The 19,593-nt window shown below is 35.0% G+C and overlaps 1 protein-coding gene across 1 annotated transcript in view; it reads left to right on the top strand.

Moving 5' to 3' along the window:
- The window catches only part of SEMA3D (semaphorin 3D), a 198,393-nt gene that overhangs the window by 53,213 nt on the left and 125,587 nt on the right, over positions 1 to 19,593 (top strand). The window contains exon 2 of the mRNA XM_077761204.1: positions 15,024 to 15,214. Within this exon, the coding sequence (XP_077617330.1) occupies positions 15,064 to 15,214 (151 nt within the window). The 5' untranslated portion in view covers positions 15,024 to 15,063. The remainder of the gene's footprint in view (positions 1 to 15,023; positions 15,215 to 19,593) is intronic.

The raw sequence follows: 19,593 nt of genomic DNA, 5'->3' as shown, positions 1-19,593 counted from the left end.
GAAGTATATGAATTTACAAATTTGCACTAGATAGTTGATATATATTCTTCTTTTGAATGAATCAAATATAATATTTGAAAAATCAAAGTTGTATGACTACTTAATATTGATGTCTGACAGTGCCTGGCAGCCAGCCCTGAGTGAATAAGTAAAATAGTACACAAGGTAACTTAGAAAGAGAACATTTAATGTTATTAGAGTAATGTAATACAATAGTTTTATTGAAGAGATGTCTCAAAAACTGAGTTTTTGAAGTGCCAAGGATTGGAAGATATCTTTTTCCTTCATTTTAGAATCAAGAATTCTTTGCTATTCTTTGACATTCCAAAAGACACATGCATGTGGTATTGTAATTGAACTTGCATTCTTTCTTGCCTAAGACAGCAATAATCTTTACTTCTCTCCTTTTTTTCTCTAAGTGGTTTGCATATTTTACTACTTAGACACTACCAGTCTCCCATCCCCTTTTAATCTGGATGTACATTTATTTGGAAAAGATTTGTGCTGTGCTGTGAATGTTCTAGGAATGCGGAAATTGTCAGGACAGGATGAATGCCTAATAGATGATTCTTAATATGTGCTTAATTTCTACCTATGTTCAATTTTATGCTTTATTTTCTGGATAAAGCCCGACAATAGATAGAAAGGTAGAAATAAGAAGTATAAAGGTGATAGTAAAGAAAGAATCACATTAAAATATTATTTTCTTGGGGCACCTGGGTGACTCAGTCCATTCAGTGTTATTTCTTGATTTTGGCTCAGGCCGTGATCTCACAGTTCATGAGCTCAAGCTCCATGTCCGACTCCACGCTGACAGTGCGGAACCTACCTGGGATTCTCTCTCTCTATCCCTACTTCACTTGTGTACTCACTTGCTCTCTCAAAATAAATAAATAAACTCAAAAATGTTTCAAAAACTAAAGTATTATTTTCTTATTATTAAAGCTTCTCCACTGTGTCCATGGAGCTGGGTGAAACTTAGAGTTTTCCAAATAGCTAACAAGCATTTGCTTACTTCCAAATCATAGGTACCAAAAGTGTTCACTGACAGACCACACTCAACTGAGCGAGTGGGACTACCTTAGTCTGTTATAAAGAATAATCCTCATGGGTAATGTTTACACATATTTTGTGGATAGGGATTTCAATATACATTATTTCAAATGGAGTAACATAACAAGATGACATCATTTCCTAAATTTCAAAGAAAATCTTGTCCAGAAAGTGGTAAAACTGGAATTCATACGTAGGCTTATCTGACTCAAAATTCAAACTCTTCACTATTCATGGCCTTTCTCTCCATACAGGGATTTTCTATAACATTTTCATTGAAGGTTAGAGAAAAAGTGTGATTCTGAAAACTCTCAAAAAAAAGATATCCAGAAACCAAGAATCCAAGAATGTCTCTGACTCACTCAGTCATTCCTCCTTTTAAAAAAAAAATGATTATTATTTTTGGATATGAATTTCTGTAGCAGCTATGGGTCATTCTAGTTTGGTGCAAAAGTTCCCGTATGATTCTGGGATTCTTCAGACTACCCAAGTTCTTTGTGTTTTCATGAATTACACAGAGATGACACATAGAGATTTTAGCTGCCTATCACCATATGTCTTAGAAGGGGATTGATAAAGGAAAGAGGAAATTGACTGCTTTCAGTTGTTTAGCAAATATGTGCACACCTCCTGCTCTCTGCCAGGCACGATGCTAGGCTCTGGCGACACAGTGGTGATGTCCTTGCCTTCATGTGGCTTAGAAAAGTGCAAGTGTCCATAGATGGAAATTACACTTGCTCTGGAAGGTGCGAATACAAATCGTGTGAGAGATGTAGAGAATGACCTAAATATTATTTGGAAGGGTTTGGAAACTGTGACTTTACTGTACTATAACAATTCAGGGTTTTGAATACTCTGAAGAAAGTACAGCAGTTATAATTAAAGCTATGTTCTCTATGTATATAAACTCTTTTGGCTCTTACAGTATCCAAATAAGCTTTTAGACTTCTAAGACATCCTCCCTAGACTTTTTCTGCAAACATACTTGGTAATTCCAACTTGAATGTTCTCAAATAAAAATAATTCCTTTTATACTTTGCCTTTATTTTTATTTTCTAACGATTTCCATATCCAATAAAGCAATTAAGTGTGTTCTTTCAGGTAGGATTTTATTTTGGCAGTGAATATGACCCTACAAATTGGAAGCTTAGAGAAAATAATGTATCATTATTCCTTTAACAGGGATTTTATCAAACTGCATTGAGAAGATTTATATTGTGAAATGAAGGCTGGGAACTTTAATGCCAGATTACACAAACACATTTGCAAGCATCATAGGAATACATGGGATTTTCCAGGCTTCCTTTTAAGTTTTTTAAAAATGTTTATTTATTTTTGAGACAGAGAGAGACAAAGCATGAGCAGGGAAGAGATAAAGAGAGAGGGAGACACAGAATCTGAAGCATGCTTCAGGCTCTGAGCTGTCAGCACAGAGCCGGACATGGGGCTTGAATTCACGAACCGCGAGATCATGACCTGAGCCGAAGTTGGACGCTTAACCAACTGAGCCATCCAGGTGCCCCCCTTTTAAGTTTTATATTCACTTAATATCTTTGGAAAAATAATTGCTGTCATTGTCCATGCAAAAATGGAACAGCTTTATGCTAATTTTTTGAGAGCTAGCTATGTGCCAGGCAAGGTACTAAGTGCTTTTCTTGTATTATCTAATTTTATTCTTGCAACAATCATATTTGACAGGTACAGATAATCTGGTTATATAGATGAGGAAACGGGACTTAGAGAAATTAAGTGAATTCTCTTAGAGCATAAAGATGATAAGTAGCAAAGCAGGGATTACAACCTAAACCATCACACACCAAGGCCTGATTTCTTTCTCTGTATCACCTCTGGTATACTCAAGAATTTTCCCTCGTTTACTGTAACACATGATAAAAATATGTAAGTTTGATTAATAAGAATTTTGAGAGATTACCTAAGGTGAATTGTGCATTTAAATATCCAGCTTACAGTGCTAGTGTCATTTTTTAGTGAAACTTCAGTTATAATATAGATATGACATTTTCTCTAGGAAAGAAATATGTGAAAAATGAATGTGCAGGAGTACCTAGGTGGCTCAGTAAGTTAAGTGTCTGACTTCAGCTCAGGTCATGGTCTCGCTGTCTGTGAGTTTGAGTCCCATGTTGGGATCTCTGCTGACAGCTCAGAGCCTGGAGCCTGCTTCAGATTCTATGTCCTCCTCTCTCTGCCCCTCCCCCACTCAGGCTCCCCCCACCCAAATAAATAAACATTAAAAAAATCAAAGTGGAGAAATGTCCATCTACAGCTGTGTGATTAAACTAAAAAATTCCTTACTTACCCTAAATGACGCAGAGAGATTTGGGATGACCATTTAAATCCAGTTCTTCAGATATAGGTGAAAGTGTAAAGTTGAAATTAAACAAGGCTCAGAAACTGGTATTAAGTTTATACAATGTTACATGTCAATTATATCTCAATGAAGAAAAGGAAAGAAAAGTGAAAGTGGTATTAGTTCATAGGGACCTAGATGTGATGATGCTGAGGTTGAAAGAGAAAACTGGAGAGCCAAATACATGGAACAGGCTCCAAAAGTGTCATGAGACACAAAAGAAGAAAAAAAAAGCAAAATATATTTACACAAGAAAGACCAGAGGGTGTTTAGTTTATGGGGATGCCTGATAAAGAAGTTGAAATTTATCAGTCTCACTTAATAAGGCAGCACTCGGTCCATTCTTTACTCAGACACACTGCTCATGGACTGGGTAACTGTATGCTACTTTTTAAATACAAATGTGTGTGAGTCCAGGAACTGCTGTCTTTTATGTATTAAGAGAATACAGGTAACAGGGATTAATTTAGCTTTACTGAGGGCTCTTTAACAAAGTTCACATTGTGTTTCTATATTGCATATCTAGTATACCTAACATTGTTTCTGAAGGAATTACAGAGTCATAATTTAAAATATATTATCACTGGGCCTCCTGAATGACTTAGTCAGTTAAGCATCCCACTCTTGGTTTCGGCTCAGATCATGATCTCCTGGCTTTGTGAGTTCCAGACCCGCATTTGGCTCTATACCGATAGTATGGAGACTGCTTGAGGTTCTCTGTCTCCCTCTCTTTCTACCCCTTCCCAATTCACACTGTTTCTTACTCTCTCAAAATAAACAAATAAAAAGTTAAAAAAAAAGATTATGTCTTCATATGAAGGTATATATAAATAAAGTTAAAACTTGTATTAATTATAAAAGAATTTTCAATCATTTTACAGTAATACTATTTGGTATTATATACTACATTGTCATTTCTCTTTAGCATTATTAGTTTCTAATTAACATGAGTTGATATATACATTTCTGAGAAAAGTAAAGCTCATGGTATAGAAACATTGAAGAGTTTATAAATATATATGGGGACAATATGGAATATGTGCTTTTAATATTCCATCTTAGGGTTAGCAGATATATTAAAATGTTCTAAGTGGTACAATAGCTCTGAATCTGTGGAGAAACAACTTCAAATCTTTGGTATGCTATAAATGCAGCAATTTTGAATGAAAATTGTTATAAATAATGCTTGGCATGTTTACAGATCTGGAATGATTTAAACTATAATTCAAAGTTTTATCTTTTTAATTTACCTAAACTTAATTGAATACTAACATAATAAATAATTTTGCTCTGCTTAGAGTCAGGAGATATTGCTTTGCTCTTTTCTGGGTTATATTATAAACCAAAATTTATAATAAATAATAAAATTTTAGTTTACTTATTATAAACAAAATTATTTTTGAATTCCTGTTACATGTCAGACAAAATTTTGCTAAATTATGGTATATAACCATAGAGTGTTAATAATGAAGTTGGATTCATCATGTTTTGTAAGCTCGTATGGATTTGCAAAATTCACTCTATAATAAAGTAACAATTTTAATGTAAGGAAAAATACTTGTAAAAATATTTGGATAAAGTATAGCTGCTTTTAATTGTGGTTGTTTTTTTGATGCAGAAAATTAAGTATTTAAAATAATTTTATACACACGTCAAAGAATGTCATAACTTGCCAAATATAAAGGATCTAAACTTCTTAAGTGGCATCATAAGTAGGCAGAATAAATTGCTTAAAGAATATGAAAAACAACTAAGTTCATGAAAGGTCTTTATAGCCATTTTATTTATTTATTTGTTATTTATTTTTAATGTTTTATTTATTTTTGAGAGCGAGAAGGAGACAGGGCACCATATTGGACAATGAGATACAGACCATTGCCTTCAGACCATAGACCATCAGAAATATTCTATTAGATATTGCCAAACAGAGCCTAAGGGACATGCCAACAATCATGGCCACTAGGTTGAGGGCCCTTCTGCATCTCCAGATACATATTCCCTAGATAATGTGGGTATCGGGGGAGGCTCTCCTTCCCACCCACCTTGCTGGCATTGCTGAAGGAGCTCTATGTGTGTAGTAACTTGACCCTGCATCTAATCCTTGCTGAGGGGCCTTGGCCAGTGATGTACTATCTCTTTGCCTCAGTTTCCTCATCTGCCAAGATAAAACTCTTGAAAAATATGTATATATATGTATCAGAACAATTGCATGTGAAGGATTTTAAACCAAGATGAAATCCATGAACATATCATCACTAAAAATATAGACAATAATTATTAAAGAACCATCAACAAAAGTGCTGGAAATTTTTTTATTTGTTGAAAAGCTTCCTCGTTGTTTGCATGGTCATCAGTGGTATTGAATTCAATATGAGAAAAATAAGTAAAATAACAATTCCATTAAAATTGTTATTTAGTTTTTGTTTGTTTCAAGTTTTTATTTAAATTGTAGTTAGTTAACATATAATGTAATAGTGGTTTCAAGAATAGAATTCAGTGATTCATCACTTGTAGCACCCAGTGCTCACCACAAGGGCCCTTCTTAGTAGCCATCACCCACCTCGTCCAGATGTGTCACAACATTTCAAATATCATGAAACGCGAACCGAATATGAAATCTGGATTACTAAATTCTGCATTGGACACCAAGTTTCCTTTCACACACTGCCTATTTTTATTCCCAGGTAGTGCTGTTTATAAAGTGAATTATTTAAACTCTTCTCCTTATGCAGATGGAATGGATGCCTCATGATGCTAGAAATGTTTATTTCCCTAAGGTGTTTCATGAAATAGTGATGAAACAAATAGTGTTAATGTGTTGAGTACATCTTTTTCCTTAAAAAAAAAAAGGAAAAGCTACAAAGGAGTCATTTAACTTATTTTAAGTGTTTTGATCTTAAAAGTACAGGCATTCCTGGAGAATTAATGTTAATATTAAGTTCAAGGACACTTTTTTCCTGGTACAAGCTTTTTTTTTTTCCTACTTAAAAAGTTTGCTGTTAAATATTGGAATTATTGGTAGATTTGGTTGAATTTCTTGGTCTGTTTATTCAAAGGTGTTAGGAGTTTTAAGGAGAATTTACATATTTATTCCATGTTATAATGTCTTTAAACATGACCTAATTCGTTGGAAATATTTACTAGTTTCCAATAGTTACAACCTTGAGATCCTAAATTGACTATAGTGCAAATCCATGTTTTAACTTAGACTTACTGTAGGAAATCACTTAAGTACTATTTGCTGTACATAAATGGTTTTGTATAAGGTTGATATATTTTTATAAGTAGGTAAGTAATAACCTCTGTATTGTTTTTAAGGATATGACATTTTTCTTGTTTCACAATCTTAGAAAATATGCATCAAATAATAAAAAAAATCTCTACGTTTTCTTCTCTTAACATAAGTCATTATTTCAATAAATATTTTTAATTGGAGCTTATACCACCCATATGAAAATTGTAAGGAACAGGACCACCACACAGGTCAGGACATAAAAAAAAGTTCTTAAATCTGCGCATTTGTCCATCATTCTTATGCTGGTGCTGTGCTCTTCTCATTGTTCCTCTTTGCAAAGCTTCAGCGTTACTATAAGTACTGCTGAAGCAAGCACTATAATAGTTTCTAATACCATAAAATACCTATGTTGCTTTGAAAGACAAATTCCTTAGTGCATGGTTATTTCTGCTGATTACAGAGACCATCAGGACACTAAATGAGTTTGTATATAGAATATTTTGTACATTTTATCATTAAAGAGTCAGCTTAAGATGTTGATCTATTTGCTGCCCATATTAGCAGAAATATTAGATAAATATTATAAAGTCTGGGAATAATCTTTATTGGGCATATAGCTCAATGTCCCCATTAACACCTAGATACATATTTCAAGAAAGTTAAAATTTTTGGATATTTACAAAAGTAGCACTCAGTTTTGGTAATAATGACATTCCTTAAAGGCAAAAGCAGTAAAATAAATTAGAATAACCTCTCAATAATAAACACATGGCTAATTCTTATTTTATTATTTTAAGAGAATACAATTATTTTGCCTTCTTAATTGCAGTAATTCCTACTTTTCTTTATTTAACAATATATTTATAAAAAAAAGCAAACATTTTTTAAACCATGGGAGCCATGTATCAGAATAATTGAGGTGGAGGCTGTTAAAAAAAAAGCAATCAGTTTCAATAATTGTACATTTTTTACTAGAAAAGACAGACATTGAAGTTTGCCAAGGACTCTAATTTCTATAAATATTTCTGTAGAATACATATAAATATTTTATAGTCCTCAAAATACATATCAGAATTCCAGAAGGTGAGAAGTATGATGATTTTGGTCATGAGAACAGGTACCAATTAAAATACTCTCTAGGGTGTAAGAATCTGAAAGTGAAAATCTCAAGTCTTTTTTAAAAATTGTTTTTAATGTTTTATTTATTTCTGAGAGAGAGAGAGACAGCGTGAGCAGGGGAGGGTCAGAGAGAAAGGGAGACACAGAATCTGAAGCAGGCTCCAGGCTCGGAGCCAGCTGTCTGCAGGGAGCCCGATGCAGAGCAGGGCTTGAACCCACGAACCGAACCGTGAGATCATGACCTGAGCTGAAGTCAGATGCTTAACTGACTGAGCCACCCAGGCGCCCCCAAAAATCTTAAATCTTTGAATTGTGGATGAATCAAATTTTAAGGAGAGACCGAGGAACATTATGCTATTGGTACTTTCTCCGACCCTATGAGATGATAACTAACAGTGTGCTGCGTTGAGTAGTAAAATGATATAAGATTTAGGATAAGGAAAAATGATTAGCATAAAGTCATTTACAGCAGTATTTCATTATTTATTTATTTATTTAGCAAATGTGTTCATTAGTTGAGCATTTTCGACCTTGGAGACACTTGATTCGTTTAGGGCCTCTTTACGAAAATTGTTTTGTTGTTCCTGTTGTATTCAGGGAAAAGTGCAACCCACGATATTCTAACAGGTTACATGTGGGTGTTCTGAAGTCTTACTATTATTTTCTATTGAACTGGATTCATTGGGGTGATATCCTGAATAGTGTGACCTGGCCATAAGTACAAGGCCATAAGGCATGGAAGCCCAAGTAACATGTTAACAATGGCGCTTTGTCCAGCAGGTTTTTATACAGTCTATTTTCACTGTATTTTAGAAATGTAAACATGTGGTTACACCGCCGCAAAATAAAATTGTCATTACTGTAATGTGTCTTTACTGACAAAGAATTTAGCTCATCTTTATAGCTGATTCCTGATGATATTCATACTTAGTTAGGGATATAGTGAAATATCACTGGCTATTATCATAAAGATGTTAGGAAGTAAGTTAACACTTAATTAAATTTCAAGTCTGCTTTTCATGATCTCTGAAAAATCAAATGGTCTTTCAGACTCCATGGGATTATGTTAATTGTTGAGGAATTCATGACATCTTAAAACGGTGAAGTCCATTAATGGACAGTTAAAATTTTTCGATCAAATATTGCTGCCCTATAAATTCTACTCACCGGAGATAGTACTGTACACTTGAGGAGTGACTGCATACTCCTGCCTGTGCTAAGTAGCAGGATAATAGATATATCAGAAAATGGAAAGGAAAATGTAGGAAGGATGACATAAAATACATGTACATGAATGCATTCCAAGCCCCATCCTGGCGTATCTTCATACATACTGCTTGCATTCTGCTTTATCACTATTGCTTTGTTCCATTTGATCCATGGAGCATAAGATAGTCCTCTGCAAACAAAAAGCTTCGCTTTGCTTGCCTGTATTGTTTCTTTGATTCTCAAGTTTCTTCTATGACTTCTATTTAGCTTCTCGTCCATATACTTATCATGAAGTTATGTTACTAATAATTTATCAGTTTTGTGTATTCCACAGAAAAACCATCTAATCAACCAATAAGTCAAAAAGATGAGTTACAACTAAGCCAGAGTGAGTTTATGCTGATAATACTATTAATTTGGGTGTAGACATAATTCCTAGTATCTCCTGAATGAGTAAAAAATTCCCAAGCAACCTTATGTGTACCACAGAGGTATGAGGAACAAACAGCTCTTTATAAATTAAAAATCAAGGATTCTTTTCCTCCTTTCCCCAACGTGTGTGTGTGAGGGCACACACGCATGCGCCCGCACACACTCGCAGGCATACGCACATCCCAGAGGAAAAAAATCCTAAATCTAAGTGTTCAAGGATTTTATGTGTTAAGACTTGTGTATTTTAATTCTTGTCCTGCGTAGGGGCGCCTGGGTGGCTTAGTCGGTTAAGCGTCCGACTTTCGCTTAGGTCATGATCTCGCGGTTCGTGGGTTCGAGCCCCGCGTCGGGCCCTGTGCTGACTGCCAGCTCGGAGCCTGGAGCCTGTTTCAGTCTGTGACTCCCTCTCTCTCTGACCCTCTCCTGCTCACGCTGTCTCTCTCTCTCTCCTAGAAATAAATAAAACATTAAAAAAAATTAATTCTTGTCCTGTGCATAGATATATTTTTCATCATAACTGCATTATCTTAATGACATTTGGAACAAATGATTATAAATAAATAAGGCAAATCGATGAAGTTCACATATAAAATTGTATATCCTTTGCTTCTCAAATAATATTTTTGACGAGTTACTATCCATCCAGTAAGTCCTGAACGCCTTATATTCCTTTGGGAAATGGCACAAGGCCTTCTTGAATGTTAGATTATGCATTTGGATCTCTGATTTAGTGGAACAGTGTGTAAAAATCTCTCATAATCAGAACACTCTCTATTGGCTCCACATCTGAAGATCCCCAAGAGTGCTGTTTGTTCCAGGGAACATCTGGAATAGATTACACGCAGTTAATTGGCTCCAGGTCGGGCTTGTTACAGACAGTAGCATGCAGTATAACCTATGCAATTCACTAAATCCACCCACTTTAGGTTAAATCACACCTACTTCTCTCTGTAATTCCTCCCAGATGCAGGATACACACGTGTGCATACATACCACACACACCCACACACCCACACACACACACACAAGCATCTACTGGAAGGAAGATGGCAAAATGTCACTAGATCAGTGGAGAGGTTTTTGGCTATATATTTAACCCATAAATTACCTCAATTAAAAGATTAACTATTGAATTCAAAGGATTGTTGGGAAGAAAAATAATGAATCAGGAACAACAGATTATAGAGAGTGACTGTTTTATAGTAGAAAAATATTTAAAGCTGAAAAGTTCCGGCAGTTTCAGGATTTTTGTTTCATTTTGTCCCTCACCCTTAGCCTATGTTTCAGCACGTGTGTGCACTTATCAGAATGTCATAGTAGCAAGGAAAACAGAACTTTGGTTTTTAACTTATTTAACAGTATTAATGAGTTGGGTTACAAGGAACAGTATGACTACTGTTCATTGAAAACCAAAACATCAATCTTCTTAACTTATAGTGGTGGAGGCACAGGGCATGTCTTAGCGATTAATGATCAGTTGGAGGAGGAGATATCTCAATACATACCCAAGGGCCATTAACCCCAACTGGTCGTTAATTCCCAAGAAAGGTCCTGTACTGAGGTCATTATTGCTAATAAAATGCACACATGGAAAGCTCCCTCTCTTTTGCCTGGGCACATAAACATACATTCACATTACATGCATTGTTGCACATCATGAAAAAAAAAAAGTAGTATTTAACATGTCCAGAGGTTCAGAAAAACTAAGCCTAATGAGAAATTTCATCTTACTTAAACTCTATATTCAATTTCCCTTTCATTTTGGTGGGAGGTAAGGGTAGGTAGCATAATACATGTTTGTAGATCAAGGCTCTGGATCGTGTTCAGAGACCCGTAATCTGCTAACATGTAGATCTAGGGAAAAATGAAAGGAACAGGCAAATGAGATTAGAGAGTTGCTGATGAGTATGGATGGAATCAGCGCATAAGATCTAACATCAAAGGCAGTGTGGAGTAATGGCACTGTTTGAGTCATAATATATTAGGTACCAGAACAGGCATAAGGACATTTAGCAGGTAGGTCAAATTTGTATTTGGTGTCCTCTGTCTTCCACCTCTCTGGATTATGCTACTCTGTCTCTTCCTTCTCCTCATAGCAATCTAACCAAGGCTCTAAAGCTTCAGGTTTTTCAAGAACCCTTAAGGAAGTATCACTGTCTTCTGAAACTATTTCTTTTTGCTTTCCATTCTCTTTTCACTGTCCTCCATGAAACTATCCTTGTCTTGCTTGAATCTGTATGATACGCCTTTGAGCTGTCTTCGTAGCATCCCATAACTATCTTGATTTTAGAAATTATTTCATGGTGGTTTAATTATTTGTATAGAATCAATCATTCCTTTTAGAAAATAATCTTATTTTTTCCTATAAATGGTTAATAAATGGTTGAAGACTAGCTATGACGTTAGTTAATGACTGTTATGTATATATTCGTATACATATGTTTTTGTTTGCATAAATGTAAATTTTTAAAGAGAACCTGTAAGTCAATGGATGTACCGATTTTTTACTGATATAAATGACAAATTGAAAGGTTGCAAGATTCATGTCTTAAGAGATTGAACAACTTAAAACTCACATAATTTAAAACTAATACTAATAAACTTTTCTGTAGACCAGTTAAAGTGACTATTTTGTGGGAGTAACATTTTGTCCCACTAGGTTTGAAATAATACAGTTCTTTATTTTTTAAGAATTTATTTTAAATATGTTATTTAAAGGACTTTATTAAAGTTTAAAATACACATTAATGAAATTTTAAAAACTAAAATTTTCATAAGGGGCTACTGTTGGCATAGATCTTTTTGGTCAGAAGCAAATTCCTGTTTCCTCTCAAATGATATTTAGTTAGGTGAAGCCATCAAGAAATGTCAAATGTATGTGAATAAAATATGTGATATGTGGCATATTTAGTACAATATTCTTTTTAAAAAATTTTTTAATGTTTAATTTTGAGAGAGAGAGAGAGAGAGAGAGAGAGAGAGAGAGACAGGGCAGAGAGAGAGGGAGACACCGAATTTAAAGCTGGCTCCAGGCACTGGGCTGTCAGCATAGAGCACAATGCAGGGCTTAAACTCACGGACCATGAGATCATGACCTGAGCTGAAGTCGGAGGCTTTACCTATTGAGCCACCAAGGAGCCCCTTAATACTATATTCTTAAATGAGTATCTAAATTACCTTGATTATCCTCATATGTAGTAATCTTCTAAATAAAGTAATTAAATATGCACAGACTATACACAAGACAGGTACTTCCTCTAATATCTCTGAAAGCAATTAAAGTAATTGAAAAAATATAATTTATTAAGCATTCATGTTCAACATTTCATGAAGAAACAACATAAAATTTGTAGTCTATTTCCTTAAAATGTTTGTCGTGTATAACAATAAATCAATATATCCCCAAGTATTATTTTAAGTTAAATATTATTTAACTTTCCCAGATTGGTCTTAACTTCTGAGATTTAAGGTAACTAGATCTTTGATATCCAAAGGCATTTACCTAAGAGTTGATCTTTCATAAGAAAGTTCACTCATATTAGACTTTGTCTTAAAACTAAACCATATAAACAGAATATTTTGATATTCAATAATTAGAAAATTACTTAAAGTATACTTTTTTTTTATTAAGGCTACAGCAATAACTAATGAAGTATAGAAATTATTTGGACAAAAGACAAATCAGGTACCATGTCTGGAATCTTCCCTGGAAGTAGGCATAGCAGCGTTCTTTCTGTGGACTATTTCTCAGAAAGACAGCACTAACTTTGTGGAGAAAGAAGAGAAGTTGAGTACTGTGAGGGTTGAAGATCACTTGATTCTATCACTTTGCAAAGCACCCAAAAACCTACGAGTTGACAGGCCAACTCTAATAAGGTTCTGGCCAAATATTTTAATTCACTTCTTATGTGACCATGTGACCTCGGGAGGTCCATTTAACTCTGTACATCCGTTTCCTCATCTGTGAAATGAGGTAAATAATTACGTATCCTTTAAGGCTGACGGTAGCACTATTAAAAGATAGACTGAGACATATTAAAATTTGGAGTTTATTTGTCTAAAATTGATTCCAGTCATGTAGTGTCCAACTGGAAGTGGTCAGGAGCACCTTTGGGAGCCTGAGTAAAGACTTGTGCAAAGACAGTGCTGAGGCAGAGGAAGAACAGGCAATAGCCTGAGGCCTAATTGGTTGTTTGCAATTGGTTGTCCCTAGTGTTTTGACTTTGTAACTTTGAGACATTTATAGACTTAGATTTCAGCTTAGGAGGCCACCACTGAATCAGAGCCACCTCAGTCTAAAGGCCTGCTTGTTTAGTTAATTTTATAGAATTAAGTCATTTCATTTATGGAAAGCACTTTAAAGAAAATATCTGGTACATATAAACATTCAGTCAATATTATGTGCAATTATTAATATCCAGCTTAGTTTGAAATATGTGTTTTAATTTATTTCATGTCTTAAGAAAGACATATTAGGCAACCTATTTATGGCAACCTAGTTGATAACAACTTCCTCTCTTTTATAAAGACTTTTATATTACAGTTTGTTTCTTCTATTCAGTACTGCCATGTGTGGAATAGTATATAGGGTGCAGGTAAGATCACATTATCCCAGGCCTACAATTGGTGGTGGTGGCTCTGGTCTAATCATTGCCAATTTTTCCAATTTGCGGTAGACGTTTTTTTCTAAATGAAATGTAAAGTTTTTTAAAAAATTTTTAATGTTTAATTTATTTTTGAGCGAGAGAGAGACAGCGTGAGCAGGGGACGGTCAGAGAGAGAGGGAGACACAGAATCGGAAGCAGGCTCCAGGCTCTGAGCTAGCCGTCAGCACAGAGCCAGACGTGGGGCTCGAACCCACAAACCATGAGATCATGACCTAAGCTGAAGTCAGACGCTCAACCGACTGAGCCACCCAGGCCACCCTTCAGTATACTTTTGAAACATCTTTATGTCACAGGGCACCTAGGGGACTCAGTCGGTTAAGCCACCAACTCGAGATGTTGGCTCTGGTCATGAGCTCTTCGTTCCTAAGATGGAGCCCCAGGTCTGTCCTGTCAGCGCACAGCCTGTTGGGATTCTCTCTCTCCCTCTCTGTCTTCCCTCCGCTGCTCATGGTCTCTCTCTCTCTTTCAAAATAAATAAATAAGCTTAAAAAAAACTTTATGCCAGAAATAAGAGAAGGACTCCCTGAACCTGACAACTTTTATTTGTTTTTGCTTGGGGATCTTTTTTCTTGGAGATGATACCAGGAAAGACTAGGTTTCTACCAGTATTCTTACTTGAGTAAACAACTCATGAAGTTAGAAAGGGTTGGTTCCCCCTGCATTTGTGTTAAAAACAAAACTTAATTAGAGAAAGGAAGGCTAATTATCATAAACAGTTGAAATTTTAGTTATGCATTACCCTCTGCAACTGGGTAAAGGCAGGCCTGAATTTTATTATTCAGTTCTGATTCTTTTCCCCTGTAACACTTCGCAAAATCAAAACAAGGGAGAAGGAGCAATTATTATTTTTAAAATCTATACACATTCAGAAAACTGTAATTTAGTAAGTCTAAGAAAATCTGCAGACTGCTATATTAATAGTTATATTCTTGTTTTTTAGATTACATTATCACTGTTTGAAAGAGGACATTGTTTTCATCATGAATGCTACTAAAAATCAGAGACCAAAGTCCAGAAGCCCTGATTTTCACCTTTTTCATGTCTTGATGATGCTGAGCATGATTATGCTGTTTCTTCCTGTCATTGGAACTTCTAAGCAAAATATTCCACGACTCAAGCTGACTTACAAAGGTACATTTGTAAATGGTTTTCAGAGTGTCTTTTTGGTGACTGTATTTCTTTTATTTAGAAGTGCATACTGACTTCAGTGAAATGTTCATAGTATTGGCATCAGTTAATAAAAATATTATGGACTACAACACCCTATTATTATTTTTGTGAGGAAAATGGTGCCAAAGGTGTTTGTGTACACTTTTAAGCTCATTATTTACAATGATCAGCTACTGATTAACATGATTAGGAGATGTGGGTTTATAGGTTATAATCAGATTGTATTAAAACAAGTCAATCCCTAAAAGTAGAAAAAACATTAATTTCATATAACTCATACTAATTAGTTTATCCCTAGTTAGAGGGGATTTATTTTTAAACACAGTGAGATATCTTCAAAAAGTTAAGACACTAACCTACCTTTAAAATCTCAAACATATACATGTTTATTCTTTTAAAAAGACCATGTGAAAGGCTTGAAATACAGATATGAAAATCTATTTAAGAAATGAAATCTGCTAATTGTTTTTAAATGTTTACATTAATATAAAAGCAAAGTTTATATGAATTATATTTAGTCATCTTACATGTGCTTGCATATATAGATAGATAGACAGAGACTATGCCAAGTTTTATTCTTAAAGATATATTTCTTTTGTTTTCTTTCCTTGGCTTCTTTAATACTTTAAGGAATGAGGAGGAGGTAGGGACTTATACTCCTTTATTCCAAACTTGGTAGGTAAAAATTATGCCTCCAGTTTTAATAGCTCTGTAAAACAACTCAGTTCAAATTAAATATCAATAATAACACCTAATTTCATGTCAAATGTGAGTGGAAGTGGAATTAGCATTATACCCATTACATACTTCATATGTTGGTATCTGTCTGGAATTTATATCTCTTGAATTAAAGAGTTAGGGCAACATATTATTTTTGAGTTCCAATATTTTTCTAAAAATTTTAAGCAGGTATAAAAAAGAAAACTACAAGAAACAAACCCAGAACATTGTCTCTGTGTGGTTGAGAGGAGGATTAACGTGGGTTTGACATGCAAAGAAACTTTTTGGAATTATGGAAGAATTCCCTATCCTGATAAGGGGCGTGATTCCCCAAGTATGTGGATTTTCCACAAACCATCATATTCGCAAGTCAGATTCATTCATTTGCCTGTATTCAAAATTAATCTTAAGAAAAGAACAGAAAACAGATATTAAACTCCAAACAATTAAAAAAAAAAGCCACAGAAAGTTTGAAAATAAAGAGGTTGAAGGGGAAAAAGAAAAAGGAAACTATCTGGTTTCTGAGATACAGTGAATTAACACTAGAGCATTGCATTGATTTGAGTGAACAATGCAAAACAAATCAGACTTGCAAAGAAACGTTAATGGTTAATAGTCACTGACCATTCAGTGAGCAAAGCATTGTATAAAGACTGGGTGTGCTATTTCATCCTCAGTACCGCCTGGTATGATAGGGATTATTATCATCCTCTTCTTATATATATGAGGATGCTGAGGTACCAAGAAACTGAGAAACTTTCTGAGGTCTCAGGTTGGGTCATGGCTCAGCTCCTGAGTCAGCTTCATGCTGCGTAGACACTAACTGCCTGATCCTATTTCTTAGTTCCTGGTCATTAGTGGTTCTTCCCTGAGGCACTTACCGACCAGAGTGAGCTTTCACATTTACAGAAGCATCATGCTGATGTTTGACTAGTTCTATGATTTTCAGTTGCCAAAATTAAACAAAGTTGAAGAAGGCCACAGGCTCTATTTAAGATTACTGGGTGGCCCAAAGAGATCTACAGTCTTGTGAGATGTTGTGCCTTTTGATAAATATATGGAAAAACAATAGTTATTATGATCATATGAGTTCATAATCATAGTTTCATACAAGTGCTTATAAAATATGACCTCAAATGTGATGTTAATCATTTGACACTAACAGATTTGTCCTTAAAATAGAGAAATGTTATTAATTAATTCCATATACTTGCTACTGATTAGTTTATCCCCAGTTTGAGGGTGTTTTGTTTTGTTTGTTTGTTTCTGTATGCGCATGTTTTTGGACTTGGAATCAATCGTGTGATTCAGTCTTGTTTTACTTATCTCTGTATAGACTGTCACTCCTCTCAGTGCCTCGTGCTTATATAAAAGGAGAACTGGTGTAAATGTTGGATTGAATGCAGTAAGAACTACTGTTTTGAAGGTTTTTCTATTAAGTATACTTTCCAAGTGGTATGTTTTTTAGATTTTTGTCTACATTCGGGTAATTTACATGTCAAAGACCGGTAAGCAGCAGCAAAGGTTGAATGCAGGATGGGAATTTTGGAAACCTCTTCCTAACCCACCCTCAAAAGATACACACACATACACACACACACACACACACCTCTGCTAGCTCACCATAGCTACTATTAGCCATTCATTTCCAAATTGTATGCTAATAATAGAGTGGTCATCTTTGGTAGGAGAATTATTCATGACCCTAAAAGAGCACTCGTCTTCCCACATTAAAGAATATGTTGGGGCACCTGGGTGGCTCATTTGGTTTAAGCGCCCGGCTTCGGCTTAGGTCATGAACTTGTGGTCTTTGAGTTTGAGCCCCATGTCGGGCTCTGTGCTGACAGCTCAGACCCTGGAGCCTTCTTTGGATTCTGTGTCTCCCTCTCTCTGCATCTCCCCCAGCTTGCACTGTGTCTCTGTCTCTCTCTCAAAAATAAATAAACATTTAAAAATTTTTTTTAAAAAAAGAATATGTCATCTCCTTTTTGGAAATCATCTGTTCAGTGCTATGAAGTCTACATTTTCCCATCCACTTCCAAGAATGTGAACAACTTCCGTGTTCACCTTTTCTGTACCGTACCTGAGAGTTTAGAAAGAAAATAATTCAAATCCTGATATTTTTAAGTGAGCTATTCCAGAATAAATAGTTATGACAAAAATTCCTGCTAATTTGGGGTTAAATTGCCTGTACACAACATTCCTACTACTGAGGTAATGATCCTAGCTCTCCCTTGGCATTTTCCTTCTCTTCTGATCCTGACTAATGAATTGAGATCAGCTAGTACCACCCACCCACTGCTTAGATAGTTTTGGGAGCATCTAGAAGTTTGTGCTTTGGGCATGAAAACACTGCCAGAATGTGAGGTTAGAAACATCAACTAAAGTGACAAAATAATTTTGTTTTCAAAAATAATTAATTTTTCTGGTCACAAACTCAGCTTTGTTTACTTTCCATGGTTCATGCTTCCTTAGATGCTGACCAGAGATGCAGCCAGTATTAGGAGTGTTAGCTACTTTAAACAGCTGCAAGATTATTTGGAGGGATTTCTTAAAGGCCAACAGAAAATATAATAACCATTTTATCCGAAGAATGCTCTTTGATAAAGACTTGGCTTTGAACTTCTGAATCCACAGGAGCTTGTTCGGTTCTATTGTTTTGTAAAGAGATTTCCCTTCAGTTGCATATTTTGAATTCTTGCACATGCATGCATCCTAAATCTGTTTCTTGAGTAACAGGTAAGGAAGCTTGGGGATCAGGTTGTTCTATATTTCTGGAATTCGTGTTATAGGGTTATTATATACATTTTGCCCTACAGGTTGGACTTCTCACAGTGGCAAGTACAGTTTATACTGCAGATGTAGTAAAAAGTAACTTGTGAAAAATGGCCTATTCCAACCTGTAATAGTATAAACATTCTGTATTTCACAATCATTGTGAAGGAACTCATGGGTTCAGGATATTTATTGCCCAGGAATCAGTAGCATCTGCAGTGTTATTTGTTTGGAAAACCAGACAATGAGGTAGGTAACCTAAAGGAGAACTGGACAAAGCTTTGAAATGGGAAGAGAAAAATGAAAGCTAGCTGAATATTCAAAGATTCATTTCTTACGATGAATTGGAGTGTTTTTTTCCTTTTTTGCATAGTCTCTATAGGTTTTTTTTTTCCTTTCCTAATTTAGATTTTAGTACTAATGCACATATGAATGGCTTATGATTTATCTATTATATATACATATATACATGATATACACATGTCTCATATGTAAAGTTTACTACATTGTTTTGAACCTGGCATAAGAGGAATTCAGCTATAAATTCCATTTGAATATCCCCCTAAAACTCTTGCTATCTCAAAGGATCTACAAAGAAACCTACCAAACACCAGTTAGTCAACCCTGAACTCCCACATATTAGATATCAGGAAAGAAACTAACCCACTTAATAGTTACCATATATTCACCCATTCTATAAATATGTTTTGAGCAACCACTATGTTCATTAGATCAGAGAAAAGTCACTGTTCTCTTTGAATTTCTTTTCTGGATAAGGAGACAAAGAACAAGTAAATAAATGAGTATCTTCTGAAAGAGTGGAAAGTGCTATGAAGAAGATAAAA

This window comes from Crocuta crocuta, unplaced genomic scaffold (genome assembly GCF_008692635.1).
Source record: "Crocuta crocuta isolate KB4526 unplaced genomic scaffold, BGI_CrCroc_1.0 scaffold476, whole genome shotgun sequence".
Lineage (NCBI taxonomy): Eukaryota > Metazoa > Chordata > Mammalia > Carnivora > Hyaenidae > Crocuta > Crocuta crocuta.
The sequence above is the reverse complement of the archived record's forward strand: the minus strand, read 5'-3'. Positions and strand labels throughout refer to the sequence as shown.